The 21208-nt window shown below is 42.7% G+C and overlaps 1 protein-coding gene across 4 annotated transcripts; it reads left to right on the plus strand.

The window, feature by feature from the left end:
• Window positions 1-14427: 14427 nt before the first annotated feature.
• On the plus strand, window positions 14428-20428 carry LOC119342183 (spermine synthase-like). Of its 4 annotated transcripts, none has more exons than XM_037614022.1 (12): window positions 14428-14578; window positions 16019-16236; window positions 16349-16393; window positions 17119-17195; window positions 17284-17406; window positions 17616-17720; window positions 17803-17875; window positions 18044-18115; window positions 18255-18450; window positions 19160-19289; window positions 19715-19789; window positions 20055-20428. In XM_037614022.1, the coding sequence occupies exons 2-12, from the start codon at window positions 16050-16052 to the stop codon at window positions 20127-20129; spliced, it is 1158 nt and encodes a 385-aa protein (XP_037469919.1). In that variant the 5' UTR covers window positions 14428-14578; window positions 16019-16049; the 3' UTR covers window positions 20130-20428. The 4 variants fall into 4 exon arrangements, with proteins under 4 accessions (XP_037469919.1, XP_037469920.1, XP_037469922.1 ...); XM_037614023.1 differs by lacking the exon at window positions 14428-14578 and adding an exon at window positions 14585-14719; XM_037614025.1 differs by lacking the exon at window positions 14428-14578 and adding an exon at window positions 14765-14922.
• Window positions 20429-21208: the final 780 nt, after the last annotated feature.

Consider the following 21208-nt stretch of genomic DNA (forward strand, 5'->3'; position numbering starts at 1 on the left):
CACTGTTCATCCAATCGATCGACTTCAGTTAGCAGCAGTAGCGAAGGAATCGCTCGATCGGGTTCAGTTAACAGCCATCGATTGATCGCTCGGGTTCAGTAACGCGTAGCCTGCAGTGCAATCGCTCGGGTTCAGTTAGAGCCCAACGCCTCGCTCGGGTTCAGTTAGAGCCAACGCCTCGCACACACGTGCGTACGTGTACGAGAGAAATGTGCATCGCTCGGCCCCCGACCTCCCATCGTAACTGGCAACTCCCCGAAATTTTCCTCGCCCTCGCTTCTACCATGGTTTTTTCCGTCATGGACGGCCCATAGAATGTCATGCAGCTGCATCTCCGGCCCGTCCAGGACGAAAAGCCCATTTTTTGTCATGATTTTTTGTCATAGAAGTAGGAGCCCACCACATCTATGATGATACCGGGTTTTGTCATAATTATCGTCATAGAAGTGTCATATGTATGATAGAAAAAAAAATTGGTCGACCCAAAATGTCACGGATGTGTCTTTTTTTGTAGTGATAGTTACCAAGGTCAAAGACCAGGGCCACGTGTGGTAGAGCTGGTCCCGCCCGGCAGAACTATTAACTTCCGAAGACTACTTGGAGAGATCGTGCATAGGAACTCACCTATCGAGCCAAAGACTCCAACACCAAAGTCCAACAACGTCGTCCTCGGCATTGAAGGCCCGTTCAGGGGCTACTGGCGGTGTCCTGGACTAGAGGGTACTAACCTAGTCGGCCCATGCTCTTTGGAATGGGCTGATGGGCTCTCATTCTTCTCGAGATGGACTCCGAAAGCTGCACGACAGAGCGTGATCAAGACTACGTCTACCGAAGACTTGTCGTATACTCCAAGATTTCTCCTACCGCCTCCACACCAAGATAGCAACCTTGTAACCTTAGGTGCCATACATGGCATGTATATAAGCCAAAGGGTTTAGACCATGGAGAGGACATCAACACAATATCATTTACCTAGCCCTAGAGTTAGACCACATCTTACTTTTCAATCAAAGAAGCAATTTCATAAGCACCCTTAAAAGCAACAAATTCTTCAGTTTGTTCAATATCATAGTAATTATAAACACCTTTGGCATGAGAAGACGTGATTCCATTATCCTTAAACTCACATTGGAAGGAAAGGTATTTTTAGTGTCTTCAGAACAACAAGTAAAATCATGTATTTCGCATAAATCCCAAGCATAACATTGCAAACAATTAATTTGATGCCGTAAAAGTTTTCATTTTTGAGATAAGCGGTGTCGCTCATTTAATTATTTTCCCTCAACTAAGTTAGTTGGGTTTTTAGTACGAGCACAGAGGGATCGAAGATGATCCAAGTAGAAAGCTTCAGCAGTATGATAGATTTTGGGTGGTTCTTCAACCATTGGTTTAGCATGTACAACTTTTTTTTTGGTATTTTACGTTTCCTGCCAGTAACTAAAGATAGAAAACAAGAGCACAAAATAAAATCTACTCGGTGATAAAGCAAACAAGCACACACGAGAATATTCACCCCACGCTATTGCTCCCCGGCGACAACGCCAGAAAAAGGTCTTCATAACCCACAAGTATAGGGGATCAATTGTAGCTTTTTTGATAAATAAGAGTGTTGAACCCAACGAGGAGCTAAAGGTAGGATTTATATTCCCTTTAAGTTCTATCGACCACCGATACAACTCTACGGACACTTAACGTTCGCTTTGCCAAGAACAAGTATGAAAATATTTTATAGGTGTAAGGATAAGTTTGCAAGAATAAAACTAGGAGTGCTTTTCGAGAATAAAATTACGAGTAATTTACAAGATAATAAAAGTAGTTATTTAGTAGAGATCTTTTTGTAACACAAGAAATTTATTTGTCCCTAGGCAATCAATAATTAGACCGGTAATCATTATTGCAATTTTATATGAGGGAGAGGCATGAGTTAACATATTTTCCGTACTTGGATCATATGCACTTATGATTGGAACTCTAGCAAGCATCCACAACTACCAAAGACCATTAAGGTAAAACTCAACCATAGCATTAAGTATCAAGTCTTCTTTAATCCCATACGCAATAACCCCCTTACTCGGGTATAAACTTCTATCACTCTCGCCACCCACCATAAGAGAATCATGAACATATTGCAACACCCTACTGCGGGAATCCCACATGCTTACGTGACATGGAGGGCACCATAGGACAGCACCAAAATAAAACATACAACTCAAACCAATCACGATCATCAATCAACCCATAGGACAACAGGAATCTACTCAAACATCACGGGATGGCAACACATCATTGGATAATAATATGTAGCATTAAGCACCATGTTCAAGTAAAGAATACAGTGGGGAGAAGAGGTTTTAGACCACTGCATAGAGGGGGGGAGTTGGTGGTGACGGTGGCGAAGTTGTTGGTGTAGATCGCCGTCATGATGGTTGCCCTGGCGGTGTTCCGGCGCCACCGGGAGAGAGGGGGGAGAGCCCCCCTCCTTTTTATTCTTCCTTGGCCTTCCCCCTACATGGGAGGAGAGTTCCCCTCTGAGATTGGATCTCTCTCTGTTTTCTTCTATTTCGCGTTCCTATATTCTGGCCGAAAATCGTCTTCGATTGGGCTGGAATTTTAACACGTTTTTTTCTGGATATTATCTTTGTTGCGGAGAAAGAAGGGGGTCAACTGACTTACGAGGTGCTCACAAGCCACCGGGGCATGGCCACCCCCCTAGGCGTGCCCTGGTGCCTTGTGGCCACCTCGTGCACCATCTTGCGTTGATTCTTCTTCCCAAAAATCACAAATATTTGAAAATAAATCTCCGTAAAAAAATTATCGCGTTTGGACTTTGTTTGATATGGATATTCTGTGAAACAAAAAACATGCAACAAATAGGAACTGACACTGGGCATTGGATCAATATGTTAGTCCTAAAAATAATATAAAATGTTGCCAAAAGTATATGAAAGTACTAGAATATTGGCATGAAACAGTCAAAAATTATAGATACGATGGAGACGTATCACATGCAACCATACTTTGATGAAGTTGTGTTCTATAGTATGCAAGGTTTCAATCACCATATTTGACATAAATGGAGAAAAAGTAACATGAAGCATGATGTGGTATTCAGCGGCAGATGTTGCTCCGCTACCTAGTGGCTCCGCTAGATTTTCCCAATTTTCCAATCCGCGGGATCTCTCTTTTGCCTTCGGTCAATCCCTAATGTGTAGTTTTAATCTTGCTTAGTCTGCTATATTATTGAAAGCTTTGTGTTTATCAACTGTTTCGTTTAGGTGAAAACCTTCTTATGATTAAACATCATTACTCTGAAGAATCCTGAGACAGCTTTGGGTTCATTGGTCTATTTTTTGCTTGTGGTCATTTCAGTTTCTTTGATCAATTATACTGTGCTTAGTTGATCAACATAACTATATAAATTTCTCAAAAAATATATTCTCGACTGCATTCCAAATATTGACAAAATTATATGGTATGTGTCCCTTATGTCTCAAATATTGCTCTGGCATTGGTATGTGCATTTGGATGAAGATTGAACATGGGGCAACGAAGAGTAAATAAGTCACCCAATATGGATCGGAAAATGAGGAATATTGGATGATGATTGCATAGTGGATGTGGGACGTACCTTCCTTACGAAAATTACGTTAGGGGAGCCACTGTTGGGGAACGTAGCAAAAATTCAAAATTTTCCTACGTGTCACCAAGATCTATCTATGGAGAAACCAGCAACGATGGGAAGGAGAGTGCATCTACATACCCTTGTAGATTGCTAAGCAGAAGCGTTCAAGAGAACGGGGTTGAAGGAGTCATACTCGTCGTGATCCAAATCACCGGAGATCCTAGTGCCGAACGGACGGCACCTCCGCGTTCAATACACGTACAGCCCGGTGACGTCTCCCATGCCTTGATCCAGCAAGGAGAGAGGGAGAGGTTGAGGAAGACTCCATCCAGCAGCAGCACAACGGCGTGGTGGTGATGGAGGAGCGTGGCAATCCTGCAGGGCTTCGCCAAACACCGCGGGAGAGGAGGAGTACTTGGGAGAGGGGAAGGGCTGCGCCAGAACTTGTGGTGCGGCTGCCCTCCCACCCCCCACATATATATAGGGGCAAGGGAGAGGGGGGCCGGCCCCCTCAGATCCAGTCTGAGGAGGGGGCGGCGGCCAAGGGGGGGAGGAGTGCCTCCCAAGTCAAGTGGAGGCCCTCCCCCTTAGGGTTTTCCCCTTCCCATGCGCATGGGCCTTGGGGGGGCTGGTGCCCCTGGCCCATTAAGGCTAGGGCTCCCCCCTACAGCCCATGCTACTGTATTGGACGTGGTGGAACAATTTCCGGACCTCCTGACCCCTCCGGAATCCTCCGGAACCTTCTGGAAGCTTCCCGGTACAATACCGAAAAAACCCGAACTTTTTCCGGAACCCGAACAACAACTTTCCATATATAAATCTTTACCTCCGGACCATTCCGGAACTCCTCGTGATGTCCGGGATCTCATCCGGGACTCCGAACAACATTTGGTAACCACATACAAACTTCCTTTATAACCCTAGCGTCATCGAACCTTAAGTGTGTAGACCCTACGGGTTCGGGAACCATGCAGACATGACCGAGACGTTCTCCGGTCAATAACCAACAGCGGGATCTGGATACCCATGTTGGCTCCCACATGTTCCACGATGATCTCATCAGATGAACCACGATGTCAAGGACTCAATCAATCTCGTATACAATTCCCTTAGTCTAGCGGTATAGTACTTGCCCGAGATTCGATCGTCGGTATACCGATACCTTGTTCAATCTCGTTACCGGCAAGTCTCTTTACTCGTTCCGTAACACATCATCCCGTGATCAACCCCTTGGTCACATTGTGCACATTATGATGATGTCCTACCGAGTGGGCCCAGAGATACCTCTCCGTCACACGGAGTGACAAATCCCAGTCTCGATTCGTGCCAACCCAACAGACACTTTCGGAGATACCTGTAGTGCACCTTTATAGCCACCCAGTTATGTTGTGACGTTTGGTACACCCAAAGCATTCCTACGGTATCCGGGAGTTGCACAATCTCATGGTCTAAGGAAATGATACTTGACATTAGAAAAGCTTTAGCATACGAACTACACGATCTTTGTGCTAGGCTTAGGATTGGGTCTTGTCCATCACATCATTCTGCTAATGATGTGATCCCGTTATCAATGACATCCAATGTCCATGGTTAGGAAACCGTAACCATCTATTGATCAACGAGCTAGTCAACAGAGGCTCACTAGGGACATGGTGTTGTCTATGTATCCACACATGTATCTGAGTTTCCTATCAATACAATTATAGCATGGATAATAAACGATTATCATGAACAAGGAAATATAATAATAATAACCAATTTATTATTGCCTCTAGGGCATATTTCCAACAGTCTCCCACTTGCACTAGAGTCAATAATTTAGTTCACATCGCTATGTGATTAACACTGATAGGTCACATCGCCATGTGACCAACATCCAAAGAGTTTACTAGTGTCTAAACTAGTTCACATCACCATGTGATTAAGTCTCAATGAGTTCTGGGGTTTGATCATGTTTTGCTTGTGAGAGAGGTTTTAGTCAATGGATCTGCAATATTCAGATCCGTATGTACTTCGCAATTCTCTATGTCATATTGTAAATGCTGCTTCCACGTTCCACTTGGAGCTATTCCAAATGGTTGCTCCACTATACGTATCCGTTTTGCTACTCAGAGTCATTCGGAAAGGTGTTAAAGCTTGCATCGACGTAACCCTTTACACCGAACTCTTTATCACCTCCATAATCGAGAAACATGTCCTTATTTACTCCAAGGACAATTTTTTTTGACCGCTGTCCAATGATCCCCATTCCTGGATCATTCTTGTACCCCTTGACTGACTCATGGCAAGGCACACTTCCGGTGTGGTACACAGCATAGCATACTATAGAGCCTACGTCTGAAGCATAGGGGACGACCTTCGTCCTTTCTCTCTCTTCTGCCGTGGTCGAGCTTTAAGTCTTAACTTCATACCTTACAACTCAGCCAAGAACTCCTTCTTTGACTGATCCATCTTGAACACCTTCAAGATCATGTCAAGGTATATGCTCATTTGAAAGCACCATTAAGCGTTTTTGATCTATCCTTATAGATCTTGATGCTCAATGTTCAAGTAGCTTAATCCAGGCTTTCCCTTGAAAAACACTTTTCAAATAACCCTATATTCTTTACAGAAAATTCTACATCATTTCTGATCATCAATATGTCAACGACATATACTCATCAGAAATTCTATAGTGCTCCCACTCACTTCTTTGGAAATACAAGTTTCTCATAAACTTTGTATAAACCCAAAATCTTTGATCATCTTATCAAAGTACATATTCCAACTCCGAGATGCTTACTCCAGTCCTTAGAAGGATCGCTGGAGCTAGCATACCTTTTAGCATCCTTAGGATCGACAAAACCTTTCTGATTGTATCACATACAACCTTTCCTTACAAAACTGGTAAGGAAACTCGTTTTTGACATCCATCTGCCTGATTTCATAAATGCAGCTAATGCTAACATGATTCCGACGGACTTAAGCATCGCTACGGATGAGAAAATCTCATCGTAGTTAACTCCTTGAACTTGTGAAAAACTCTTCGCCACAAGTCGAGCTTCATAGACGGTGACCTTACCGTCCACGTCCGTCTTCTTCTTAAAGATCCATTTATCTCAATGGCTTGCCGATCATCGGGCAAGTCCACCAAAGTCCATGCTTTGTTATGATACATGGATCCTATCTCGGATTTCATGGCTTCTAACCATTTGTCGGAATATGGGCCCACCATTGCTTCTCCATAGCTCGTAGGTTCATTGTTGTCTAGCAACATGACCTTCAAGACAGGATCACCGTACCACTCTGAAGCAGTACGCGTCCTTGTCGCCCTACGAGGTTCGGTAGTGACTTGATCTAAAGCTTCATGATCACTATCATAAGCTTCCACTTCAATTGGTGTAGGTGCCACAGGAACAACTTCCTGTGCCCTGCTACACACTTGTTGAAGTGACGGTTCAATAACCTCATCAAGTCTCCACTATCCTCCCACTCAATTTTCGAGACAAACCTTTCCTCGAGAAAGGACCCGATTCAAGAAACAATCCCTATTGATTTCGGATCTGAATTAGGAGGTATACCCAACTGTTTTGGGTGTCCTATGAAGATGCATTTTATCCGCTTTGGGTTCGAGCTTATCAACCTGAAACTTTTTCACATAAGCGTCGCAGCCCCAAACCTTTAAGAAACGACAACCTAGGTTTCTCCAAACCATAGTTCAAACGGTGTCGTCTCAACGGAATTACGTGGTGCCCTATTAAAGTGAGTGCGGTTGTCTCTAATGCCTAACCCATGAACGATAGTGGTAATTTGATAAGAGACATCATGGTACGCACCATATCCAATAGGGTGCAACTATGATGTTCGGACACACCATCATACTATGGTGTTCCAAGCGGTATTAATTGTGAAAAAATTTCCATAGTGTCTTAATTGCATGCCAAAGCTCGTAACTCAGATACTCATCTCTATGATCATATCATAGACATTTTATCCTCTTGTCACAATGATCTTTAACTTCACTCTGAAATTACTTGAACCATTCAATAATTCAGACTTTGTGTTTCATCAAGTAAATATACTCAACATCTACTCGAATCATCTGTGAAGTCAGAACATAACGATATTCACTGCATGCCTCAGCACTCATTGGACTGCACACATCAAAATGTGTTACTTCCAACAGGTTGCTACCTTGTTCCATTTTACTGAAACCGAGGCTTTTCAGTCATCTTGCCCATGTGGTATGATTTGCATATCTCAAGTGATTCAAAATCAAGTGAGTCCAAACGATCCATCTGCATGGAGTTTCTTCATGCGTATACACCAATAGACATGGTTTGCATGTCTCAAACTTTTCAAAAACGAGTGAGTCCAAAGATCCATCAACATGGAGCTTCATCATGCGTTTTACACCAATATGACTTACATGGCAGTGCCACAAGTAAGTGGTACTATTATTACTATCTTATATCCTTTTTGGCATGAAAATGTGTATCACTACAATCGAGATTCAATAAACCATTCCTTTTAGGTGCTAGACCATTGAAGGTATTATTCAAATAAACAGAGTAACCATTATTCTCCTTAAATGAATAAACGTATTGCGACAGACATAATCCAATCATGTCTATGCTCAACGCAAGCACCAATAACAATTATTTAGGTTTAACACCAATCTCGATGGTAGAGGGAGCGTGCGATGCTTGATCACATCAACCTTGGAAACACTTCCAACACGTATCGTCAGCTCACCTTTAGCTAGTCTCCGTTTATTCCGTAGCTTTTATTTCGAGTTACTAACACTTAGCAACCGAACCGGTATCTAATACCCTGGTGCTACTAGGAGTACTAGTAAAGTACACATTAACACAATGTATATCCAATATACTTCTATCGACCTTGCCAGCCTTCTCATCTACCAAGTATCTAGGGTAATTCTGCTCCAGTGGTTGTTCCCCTTATTACAGAAGCACTCAGTCTCGGGTTAAGGTTCAACCTTGGGTTTCTTCACTGGAGCAGCAGCTGATTTGCCGTTTCATGAAGTATCCCTTCTTGCCCTTGCCCTTCTTGAAACTAGTGGTTTCACCAACCATCAACAATTGATGCTCCTTCTTGATTTCTACTTTCGCGGTGTCAGACATCGCGAATATCTCAAGGATCATCATATCTATCCCTGATAGGTTATAGTTCATCACGAAGCTCTAGCAGCTTGGTGGCAATGACTTTGGAGAAACATCACTATCTCATCTGGAAGATCAACTCCCACCCGATTCAAGTGATTGTTGCACTCAGACAATTTGAGCACAAGCTCAACGATTGAGCTTTTCTCCCTTAGTTTGCAGGCTAAGAAAATCGTCGGAAGTCTTATACCTCTTGACGTGGGCACGAGCCTGAAATCCCAATTTCAGCCCTCGAAACATCTCATATGTTCTGCGATGTTTCGAAAAAGTCTTTGGTGCCTCAACTCTAAACCGTTTAACTGAACTATCATGTAGTTATCAAAACGTGTATGTCCGATGTTCGCAACATCCACAAACGACGTTTGGGGTTCAGCACACTGAGCGGTGCATTAAGGACATAAGCTTTCTACTGTCCGCATAATCACTACTGTCAACTTTCAACTATATTTTCTCTAGGAACATATCTAAACAGTGGAACTAAAGCGTGAGCTTACGACATAATTTGCAAAGGTCTTTTGACTATGTTTAGGATAATTAAGTTCATCTTATGAACTCCCACTCAGATAGACATCCCTCTAGTCATCTAAGTGATTACATGATCCGAGTCAACTAGGTCGTGTCCGATCATCACGTGAGACGGACTAGTCATCATCGATGAACATCTTCATGTTGATCGTATCCACCATACGACTCATGCTCGACCTTTCGGTCTCTTGTGTTCCGAGGCCATGTCTGTACATGCTAGGCTCGTCAAGTTAACCTAAGTGTTTCGCGTGTGTAAATCTGGCTTACACCCGTTGTATGTGAACGTAAGAATCTATCACACCCGATCATCACGTGGTGCTTCGAAACGACGAACTTTCGCAACGGTGCATAGTTAGGGGGAACACTTTCTTGAAATTTTAATGAGGGATCATCTTATTTACTACCGTCGTTCTAAGCAAATAAGATGCATAAACATGATAAACATCACATGCAATCAAATAGTGACATGATATGGCCAATATCATTTTACTCTTTGATCTCCATCTTCGGGGCTCCATGATCATCATCGTCACCGGCATGACACCATGATCTCCATCATCATGATCTCCATCATTGTGTCTTCATGAAGTTGTCTCGCCAACTATTACTTCTACTACTATGGCTACCGGTTAGCAATAAAGTAAAGTAATTACATGGCGTTGTTTAATGACACGCAGGTCATACAATAAATTAAGACAACTCCTATGGCTCCTGCCGGTTGTCATACTCATCGACATGCAAGTCGTGATTCCTATTACAAGAACATGATCAATCTCATACATCACATATCATTCATCACATTCTTCTTGGCCATATCACATCACATAGCATACCCTGCAAAAACAAGTTAGACGTCCTCTAATTGTTGTTTGCATGTTTTACGTGGCTGCTATGGGTTTCTAGCAAGAACGTTTCTTACCTACGCAAAACCACAACGTCATATGCCAATTGCTATTTACCCTTCATAAGGACCCTTTTCATCGAATCTGTTCCGACTAAAGTGGGAGAGACTGGCACCCGCTAGCCACCTTATGCACCAAGTGCATGTCAGTCGGTGGAACCTGTCTCACGTAAGAGTACGTGTAAGGTCGGTCAGGGCCGCTTCATCCCACAATACCGTCGAAACAAGATTGGACTAGTAACGGTAAGCATATTGAACAAAATCAACGCCCACAACTACTTTGTGTTCTACTCGTGCAAAGAATCTACGCAATAGACCTAGCTCATGATGCCACTATTGGGGAACGTAGCAGAAATTCAAAATTTTCCTACGTGTCACCAAGATCTATCTATGGAGAAACCAGCAACGAGGGGAAGGAGAGTGCATCTACATACCCTTCTAGATTGCTAAGCGGAAGCGTTCAAGAGAACGGGGTTGAAGGAGTCGTACTCGTCGTGATCCAAATCACCGGAGATCCTAGTGCTGAACGGACGGCACCTCCGCGTTCAACACACGTACAGACCGGTGACGTCTCCCGTGCCTTGATCCAGCAAGGAGAGAGGGAGAGGTTGAGGAAGACTCCATCCAGCAGCAGCACAACGGCGTGGTGGTGATGGAGGAGCGTGGCAATCCTGCAGGGCTTCGCCAAACACCGCGGGAGAGGAGGAGTACTTGGGAGAGGGGAAGGGCTGCGCCAGAACTTGTGGTGCGGCTGCCCTCCCACCCCCCACATATATATAGGGGCAAGGGAGAGGGGGCCGGCCCCCTCAGATCCAATCTGAGGAGGGGGCGGCGGCCAAGGGGGGGAGGAGTGCCTCCCAAGTCAAGTGGAGGCCCTCCCCCTTAGGGTTTTCCCCTTCCCATGCGCATGGGCCTTGGGGGGCTGGTGCCCCTGGCCCATTAAGGCTAGGGCGCCCCCCTACTGCCCATGCTACTGTATTGGACGTGGTGGAACAATTTCCGGACCTCCGGACCCCTCCGGAATCCTCCGGAACCTTCTGGAAGCTTCCCGGTACAATACCGAAAAAACCCGAACTTTTTTCGGAACCCGAACAACAACTTTCCATATATAAATCTTTACCTCCGGACCATTCCGGAACTCCTCGTGACGTCCGGGATCTCATCCGGGACTCCGAACAACATTCGGTAACCACATACAAACTTCCTTTATAACCCTAGCGTCATCGAACCTTAAGTGTGTAGACCCTACGGGTTCGGGAACCATGCAGACATGACCGAGACGTTCTCCGGTCAATAACCAATAGAGGGATCTGGATACCCATGTTGGCTCCCACATGTTCCATGATGATCTCATCGGATGAACCACGATGTCAAGGACTCAATCAATCCCGTATACAATTCCCTTTGTCTAGCGGTATAGTACTTGCCCGAGATTCGATCGTCGGTATACCGATACCTTGTTCAATCTCGTTACCGGCAAGTCTCTTTACTCGTTCCGTAACACATCATCCCGTGATCAGCCCCTTGGTCACATTGTGCACATTATGATGATGTCCTACCGAGTGGGCCCAGAGATACCTCTCCGTCACATGGAGTGACAAATCCCAGTCTCGATTCGTGCCAACCCAACACACACTTTCGGAGATACCTGTAGTGCACCTTTATAGCCACCCAGTTACGTTGTGACGTTTGGTACACCCAAAGCATTCCTACGGTATCCGGGAGTTGCACAATCTCATGGTCTAAGGAAATGATACTTGACATTAGAAAAGCTTTAGCATACGAACTACATGATCTTTGTGCTAGGCTTAGGATTGGGTCTTGTCCATCACATCATTCTGCTAATGATGTGATCCCGTTATCAACGGCATCCAATGTCCATGGTTAGGAAACCGTAACCATCTATTGATCAACGAGCTAGTCAACAGAGGCTCACTAGGGACATGGTGTTGTCTATGTATCCACACATGTATCTGAGTTTCCTATCAATACAATTATATCATGGATAATAAACGATTATCATGAACAAGGAAATATAATAATAATAACCAATTTATTATTGCCTCTAGGGCATATTTCCAACAGCCACTTCCATCCCTTAGTTGTTTTTGACTTACATGAAAGTCAACCCATGAGTAAAAATGACACTGTGATCACTAAAGTCCCGTATAGCCAGCCAAGGTTCCTCGAGAATAAGGTGCAACATTGAGAGTATCTCATGAAACCACATCTCCAGTGGAAAAGGTGAAGACCAACACATGGACCATTGCATGTGGAGTAAGCAGTCTAAGTTAGTAGCCTATCTGTTTCACACACTTCGCAACCAAAAGCATGACTTGATCATTATGCTTACATGCATAATACCTTACATGTCTTCCTCCTTGTAGAGCAATGTAGCCCAAAATGTTTCACACTAGGTGCTTCAAGGAGGTTTAGGTGAGGTTGATTGAGATCACATAGTTTTAAAACTTTTGTTGCAGGTGTTTTTAGGTCACCTTTTCACTGATATGTTTGGTGTCTCAGTGAGGGCTTATAGAGGCAATTGGGATTTGACTAAGGCTTCTTATAAATTTCAAATATAAATCATGATACCACAACAAACTCACTGAAAGCTAGATAAAACCTCCACGAATAAAGAGTACGGTAAAAAATCTTAGTGAACTTTTCAATCGAGTTTCAGAATTTTTTTTTGAAATTTTTGTATGTCCAACGCATATTCAATGTTGGTATTATTTCGAAGACCTAGTTAAGAAATATATGGTCGTTTGGACAGTACTTATATGCATGGATCTAATGATTGGGGGAGCCACGGAGGTTCACTGCGAAATGATTATGTTGTTGTAAATGCAAAGACGAATGGATAGGATGGTGGTGAGATTGATCTTGACCAAACATTTTTGTGTATTGGATGTTAGTTTTCATGTTTTTAATGAATACTGGTTTTAACTGGGTACTTTATGTTATAATGTTATCAACATCGGATGGAAGAGAACGGACAAAGACATAGTTCATTTCACAACAATTTTAAAATATCCCTTTTATGAAACATATATTATTTGACAGAATTCATATGATCCTCATTTATAGAAGCCATCATGTAGGATGAAACGCCATCCACAGACACACCATCAGGAAAAGGAATTAAAATAAACATCACAATCTCGTGTGCCACTTTGTTAGAGCCTCTCCTGATTTTTCACCCAGCTAAACTCAGCCACACAAAAAATACAAGTTGGGCGACCCTTACTTTTTTTTAAAAAAAATTGACCAAAGAGGGCGTCTGAAGAGTGATTACATAAAATAGGGTGAACAAATAGACAATCGGATTTTAGAATGTTTTAGTAAAGAATGACCGTGATATAGAAGCCCGCAAAACACGCACTGGTGCACCCATAAATAAAATCCTAGACTATAATCGTTATCTTGCCTTCATTACATCCCCTAGCCATGATCCTAGACAAGCCGACTCACAATCTTCTATATCCAAATAGTTAGTTCCCATCACAAGACTTCTCGATACACATGTGTGCTTTCATGCCGCTTTAAATAGACATCCGATTAAAATTGTGTGATATTAGAAGTCATGCATGTATTCATAAGTTGCTTTTTTACATATTTTTTTGCGGGGTAAGTTGCTTTTATACATTAATCTACCCATGCAAACAATGTCAACCCATCAAGACATGCTTTTATGGACGGTGTATGTGTTGGAAGCCTGGAGCAACAAAGTTAGCACCCACACCGTCTCCCTTTTTTTAGCCCCTCTTCCTTTATTTATTTTTGAAGCAACACACGTTTGTTTCTTTCTTAGTCCAAGTGCGTCGCTTCTCTCCTATATAATAATTGTCGATCGCGAAGCAAATTCAGATGCGCACTCGTTTTAAGGGAACCTAGGGGCATGCACACGGTCACGCAGCAAAAGCTGCGGCTTGAATGAGTTGCCATGTTCTTGAGATGAGTTGAGTGACATGCAAGGGAGAAAAAAAGCAGGCATCTTTCCGTGCGCAAGGACATCATCGCCCCTTTTCTCCAAGAATCGGATGCGGCGACACCTCACATGAAAGGTACATCTAATCCGTTGGAGCGGGGTTATCTGAAGAAGAGCATCGCATTCCGTCCTTTTAATGCCCGTCAAAATCAAGCACGAGCCCTTCGTTTCTTTGGCGCTCCCGTCCCGTCCCATCCCCATCTACCTACCGTGGACGGTGCCAGAAGAGGACCAGTCACAACCTGCACTACATTGCACATGATCGCCTATTTAAGCTTCTCCTGTTCTCGCCCACCCCGCTCCACCCCATTCCCACTCTCTCCCAGCAGCGGCACGTCGTCATCTTCCTCCCCCTCGCCGTCCGCGTGTACGTCCAACAGGTGAGAGCTACAAAAGCTTCCAGCCTAGGTGCGCGTTTGCTTCTTCTTCTGGCGCCTGCCTAGGTTCACTTCCAGACGACGGTGGTGCTCCGTCGTGTCCAAATTTTCCGGGGGGTGTTCTTTCACGCCAGAGGACTACAGGTCGTACAGACTTTTTCAATTTAGCCCTACAGATTCCGTGAAATTGGTCCGCTGTTGTCGGCGCTGTTAAATCCGGCAACCCAAGCGGCTATTTAGCCCCGGGACACGGCCAGATGTTTCATGTCGCCTCTTGTTCGTTTTCTTCCTCCTCGGTGTCGGTGGCCTGTGGCCGTGGCCGGGTCGTCGCTTGTGTTCCCAACGAGGTTATAGGCCCCCGGCTCTGGAGATATCTTTCTTTCTTTATCCAACAAAAAAGACGCCGTTTGTTTATTTAAGTTCACAGCCCCGTCGTCTTCTTCTGGGTGCACGCCAGGTGCTTGTTCCTTTGCGCCAGTGGTTCTACTTGGGAGTGGTTCGATCTGCCTGCACCATTGCATTTTTTTTCTGCGTTTAAACTAGCTGAACATAGTCAGACTCTCTGGTTTGCTTGATGATTTCTCTATAAAAAGCGCCTCTGGCATTTTTCGTTTTTGAGCGGGTAATTTCCCTTCCTTTAGCAATACACGGTTACATTCAAAGATTCTGCATCTTTGTGAAAAAATGATTCTAGATTTCTTCGATTCCATCCTATCGCACCACTGGATGCAAATTTGCTCCACGTAGGGATCTGTGCTGTTTTGTTAGTTTTTTTGTTGTATAATCAAAGTTTCCAATCATGCCTTATCTGGACTTTCTGTTCCAGAATATATAGGAGTATATGTTAGGGGGCAGTAAATAGCATGATATAATTTCAGTTTTGCTAAAGCACATCTAGATGTCATATAAATTAATACCTAACTTTATTGGATTTTTTACTACAGCTTCATCAATCATTAGTAAACCAACCACATTCACAAAACAAGACTTGCACCAAATTCAGATCGCATTTAGTGCTCTGGCATTGCCCTACAGTAGGTGCAGAGCTGGTGTCATCATATCCATATGCCCTGTTGTCATTGGAACTTGTTGACTTTGGTTTAATTAAGTACTAGAGGAGTGGAAGACTGCTGAGAACTGAAATACGAGGGGAAATCTCTGATGTTCACTACCAACTAAAGCCTAAAACTGAGATAGTGAAAGCATGAGTACAGGGCGGTAGTTCAATTTGTTTCCTTTCATTCATGTTGATCGCATATAATACTAGTAGTAGTTTGCTTGAGAATGTCATGGTTAGCACCTTAGCTTTTGTTCCTCTTTCGTGGTTGTAAAGTAATTTTGTACCTTTTATTGATTACCTAGTGAAAGAAAAGAAAAAATACCCAGCTGCTGTCTGTTTTTTTTTCTTATTGTTGCCTGCCTTGTATTGTGCTGTTGATCCAGAGGCTGGGAACTTTAAAGCGGAAGAGGGTTCATGGAGGGTGGAGGCGCAAGAAATGTTTCTGCAGCGGCAGCACAGACAGAGGGAAGTGGGGATGATGGCTCCCGCAAGCCACTGCCTCCTTGCTGTGTCAAGGCGCAGGCTGCTGTGGCGGAATCTGAGGCCAAGTGCCACGCTACTGTGGTGTCCGGGTGGTTCACAGGAACCCGCTCACGCTCTGGTACGTATGTTCAGATTGGTGTTGTGTTATTGCATTTCTAGGAACTGTAAATGTAGAGGCATGGAAATTGTCTGCTCTTCTGATATTGAAAACCAATTTGATGTATGTTCAGGTAAACCAAGCAAAGCGCAGTACTTCAACAATCCAATGTGGCCTGGTATTTCCCTGATTCATGGTCCACCCATGTTATTTCACCATGTTTCCCCTCAAATAATCCTTTTGCAAGTGCTGTCCCTTTTACTATGAAAGTCGCAATTATTTCACAGATAAAAGTAATTCTAGAATGCTCCTAAACATCCAGATCTGTTGTAACCTTTTTCCCAGCAGAAACTGTAAGAGTATTTGCTTCAAGGAACTGGATGGTAAATATACCATCGATCCTAGCTTTTAATGTAACCTACTTGTTTGGTTTGCGGAATGGAATGCGTTGGTCCGTCACCACCTCACTGGTAGAAAATAGCAAACGCTTCCCAGCAAAATAATGCAATGATTCCATGATGGAATAATCCATCCTAGGATGATATGGTAACTGAATGCCCCATATTCGTTTCACTTTTCTTGGCAATTCCTGTTTGTACTTAGGGTCGCATTATCCAAGTAGATTGGGACCTGAAAGATCAACATTTGTGTCCCTATTAAGATTTTTAGTACACTCCATCCCGTTCAGGAAAAAAGAGTAGACTGCATATTTGAAGTTATGAAACGGCATTATAGCTTTTACTGCTTGAGGTTCTTCGCACCATCTTGCTTCTCTGTTATGCTGGGTAACTTCTCTTGTGCATTGTCTATGAAAATTCCTTGGTCTCTACCCAGCATAGTACTGAAGTAATTTGCTTGCTTGAGCTGGTCAGGGTTGTAACCAGAATTACTTCTTCTATACAGGGGAGGCTCATTCGTTGAAAGTAGAGAAGATTTTGTACCAGGGGAAATCGCCATACCAAGAAGTTTTAGTATTCGAGGTTATTTTGATCTTCTAATTGTGTGCATGTACGTTGGTCTGAGTCTGCTGGACATAGTAATGTATAATGTGTTACATTGTGTATGCAGTCTTCAACCTATGGGAATGTCCTTGTGCTCGATGGAATTGTTCAGCTGACTGACAAGGATGAATGTGCATACCAGGAAATGGTCACTCACCTTGCACTGTGCTCAATTCCATCTCCTAAAAATGTATGTATTTTATTCTCGGCCATAAAATATGCTGTCAACTTATTGGATTTATCATTTAAATTGACCTGGAGCATATACTCCAGGTACTACAGCAGACAGAATCTTCTTTTTATGTGCAGTTACTGAATTATTTAGAGTTGTCGCATAGATTCTTCTATAAAGTCGCTGAAATCTTCGTACAAAAAAAGATTCACTTTACTCTCACGCAGGTTTTGGTTGTCGGGGGTGGTGATGGTGGTGTACTACGAGAAATAGCCAAGCATGATTCAGTGGAGACTATAGACATATGCGAGATTGATCAGCTAGTTATTGATGTAAGAACCATCTCTTGATTTTTCTTTAAAGTGTAATAATCTGAATAACCGTATTCTGATCTATGCCTTCAAATCGATGCAGGTTTGTAAAGATTTTTTCCCACGTCTGTATGTTGGATATAAAGACCCTCGTGTCCGACTTCATGTTGGTGATGGTATGTTAAGAAGTTAAGAAGTTGTTAAGCTGGTGGTATTCCGTATAATGTTCACAGATCAAAGGGCATAATCCCCTTTTTTATAGCATCTCAAACTTGGCGTCATGTCTGTTGACTGCTGGTCTTGATTTTTGTAAATTTCATAGCAAACTTGCATTGGTTTTGCAGCTGTGGAGTTCTTGAGAAATTCTCCAGAAGGAAAATACGATGCCATTATTGTTGATTCATCAGATCCAATTGGTGAGTTCTTGCTATTACTACACCATACCTGCAGCCCTTCTATTTTAATTAAGGAGATCAAAATTTCATTCCTGTAGGGTTGACTTACATGATTCTTTTGTTTATATACTTGAAATTTTCTTTCACGTCACATTTACAGGGCCAGCTCAGGAGCTTGTGGAGAAGCCCTTCTTTCAGACAATTGCTAGGGCTTTAAAGCCTGGCGGTGTTCTTTCTAATCTAGCTGAAAGTATGTGGCTGCACACACATCTAATCCAGGATATGCTTTCTATCTGTCGGGAGGTATTCAAGGGTGGCGTGCACTATGCCTGGGCGAGTGTTCCGACGTATCCTAGGTTCTCTACTTCTCTGCATCATCTGTTCTAGCCTTTTCTAACTTTAACTTCTATGTATCCATTTCTTGTTATATTTTATGCATGCATATTTCAGGTTTTATTTTATTGTTCAGTTTCTGCTCTCAAATACTTAGAAATTAGCGTATTTGGGAATACAAAGTCACACCCAATTATATCGTAGTACTACCTATGAAGCATTCCTGAAAATAATTTATGACAAATACAGTCCACAGTTGAGATAATACGTGCTCATATTATCCTCAAGTACAGAATGTAAGTTTTCATCTATATAGATATGTTGCTGCCAAGTTGAAGTGGCTGTTGTTGGCACTAAAAGCAGTGTAGGCAAAACGTCCTGAACTTTGAGCTAATTTTCTTGAGGTTGAGCAGAAGCTGAAGAAAAAGCATCAATCATTTGAGATACTTATTATAGCTACTGGTCTTCATGTGCCAACTGAATGGAGAAATAGTTTGTATGTTAGCCAATTAGCATAATGACCCTTCCTAGTTCTAGGATACTCCTTACCACCATCTCCATTTTAGCAGCTGGACTCTGCTCACGTATATTAACTCTCTTTTTTCTTTCCTAACATTTGGTGGTGCAGAGTATAAGTAATTTATCAGTTAGCTGTAGCTGCCCATTGTTTAGAGTTATATGCGTACCCATTTCATATGTATATGCTAACCATGTAAATACTTGAATTTGTAGTGGTGTCATTGGATTTTTGCTATGCGCGAAGGACGGTCCACCGGTGGACTTCCTGACTCCTGTGAACCCAATCGAGAAAATTGAAGGAGCTACTAAAGATGGACGAGAGATGAGATTTTACAATTCAGAGGTTTCCCCTTCTGCCTTTGACAACCTCCCTGTTTGTTGTTCTTTTGCCGAAAAAGATGCTCTTTATTGCCACTATTGAATTCATACTCTAGCCAACTCATCCAAAAGTCCGAACTAACGGAGGGAGGCTGGCAATATATTTCAACACTCCCCCCTCACGTCTAGGCTATTTTAGTCCTTAGACGTGGGATCGATGTAGGCCGCAGAATCGTTTTATTTAATACTGCGTTGGTAGGGTTTTGAACTCAAGACCTCTTGGCTGTGATACCATATTGTATTTATACTCCAGCCAACTCATCCAAAAGTCCGAACTGATGGAGGGAGGCGGGCAATATATTTCAACAGCCACAACAATGCAACACTTTCAGTATTTATTTTGCGGTGCAATAGTTAGGCATCAACTCGTTTTTTACTTGTTCATAACAGATTCATAGGGCTGCTTTTATTCTGCCAACGTTTGTAAAGAGGGAGCTGGAGGCATATAGCACTTCCACTGAAAAGGTAAGTTATATAGTTACTCTTCCCTTGTCTGCATTTTGTTTCTTTACAGTGTTTTGTAATTTCATCCTTCACAAACAGTGAGGGTCTAGGCTCCCACTGATGTGGCAATTATATATAGTTTACAAACTAAATTTGAATTAACATGCAAATGAGTTTATCGATCTACAGATTATGGATTTGCAGAAAGAAAAACCTGCAGACTAGTAAATTCAGATTGTTGCAATGAAGAACTCATTGGTCCTTTTGCTATTTCAACCCATGACAGGAGAAACCGGAGAAGCCAACGGCAAAACCAGTGAAGATGAAGGTAATGCGGGACAGCGCAATTACCGCTTCCTAGACCGCCTGTATGCTATCCATCTTCCCCTACGAGACCCGCCGCGCTGTATATCCATGTTCCATGCCTGTCCTTTACTACCAGGTTTTATTTCAGTAGTTACATGATTCTGTGGTGCTCTAGCATAGTTGCGTGGCAGAACTGAGAACAGAATGTCACTGGGTGTGTATGGTGTGTTACATTTGGTGAATAAAGGAGCGAACAAAAGTGAATGTTTGATGCGTTACCCTGATCTGTAACATGTATGATGTTTCATTGTTACGTGGACTCTCGTGGTTCAAGTACCCGGACCCGCTTTGTTATGAGCTTCTCACATACCACCTTTGTTTCGTATTATAAGATGTTTTGAATATTTTTAATAAATACTACTCCTGAAACTACGGACTGAACGAGTAAAAAAAACACTAAAATGCGTCTATATACATCTGACTGATAAAAATTAGAACATCTTATAGTTTGAAAACGGAGGGAATACTAGCCTATACGCGCAAAAACTAAGCATATGATGTATAGACTATATAGCTAAAAAAGTGTGACAGGCCATATCGTGGCAATGAACTGAACACATAATGATGTGCAAATAACTAAAGTTAGATGATGTGGCAACCGAGAGCTGATTTTCTAGATCATGGTGCACTCGAACCTACGCTCAGCGCGGTCGGATCCATTTCTATTTTCATGGGGATCTGTGCAAGTTAATGTTATGCAAACCCTATGTGCAAGTTAATCATCAGCTAAAGTGATTCTTGTGCTAGGTCTTGTTCGGGACCCATTTCTTCATAGCATTATAGTATTAAACTGACACACAACCCTAAGCTACAGTGCCAGTCCGGTCCACGAGAAGAACACAAAGACATATTTTTATCCTTTGGTGTCTCTCCTATACCAAGCACCGTACATTCTCATATCTAGATATATATTGTAGAAAATATTGTACTATATTTTCAGTCTCAAAAGTGATAAAAAGTTGTGTGAAGACCATGATTTTTCTATAAATCGGTGCAGATCTTTTTAAAAAAATGATCAATTGTGCATGGGAGCTTTTACCAAAAATCCATGAAATATTTACGTTTTTTAGTAGT

The sequence above is a fragment of the Triticum dicoccoides genome, chromosome 7B (genome assembly GCF_002162155.2).
Source record: "Triticum dicoccoides isolate Atlit2015 ecotype Zavitan chromosome 7B, WEW_v2.0, whole genome shotgun sequence".
Lineage (NCBI taxonomy): Eukaryota > Viridiplantae > Streptophyta > Magnoliopsida > Poales > Poaceae > Triticum > Triticum dicoccoides.

Excerpts from the sequence above, each read along its gene's own strand:
- LOC119342183 (XM_037614022.1), top strand. The coding sequence starts at position 16,050 with ATGGAGGGTGGAGGCGCAAGAAATGTTTCTGCAGCGGCAGCACAGACA. Across the intron at positions 17,721-17,802 it reads TTGATCAGCTAGTTATTGAT|GTTTGTAAAGATTTTTTCCC; the intron begins GTAAGAACCATC and ends AAATCGATGCAG. Across the intron at positions 18,451-19,159 it reads AGTGTTCCGACGTATCCTAG|TGGTGTCATTGGATTTTTGC; the intron begins GTTCTCTACTTC and ends TTGAATTTGTAG.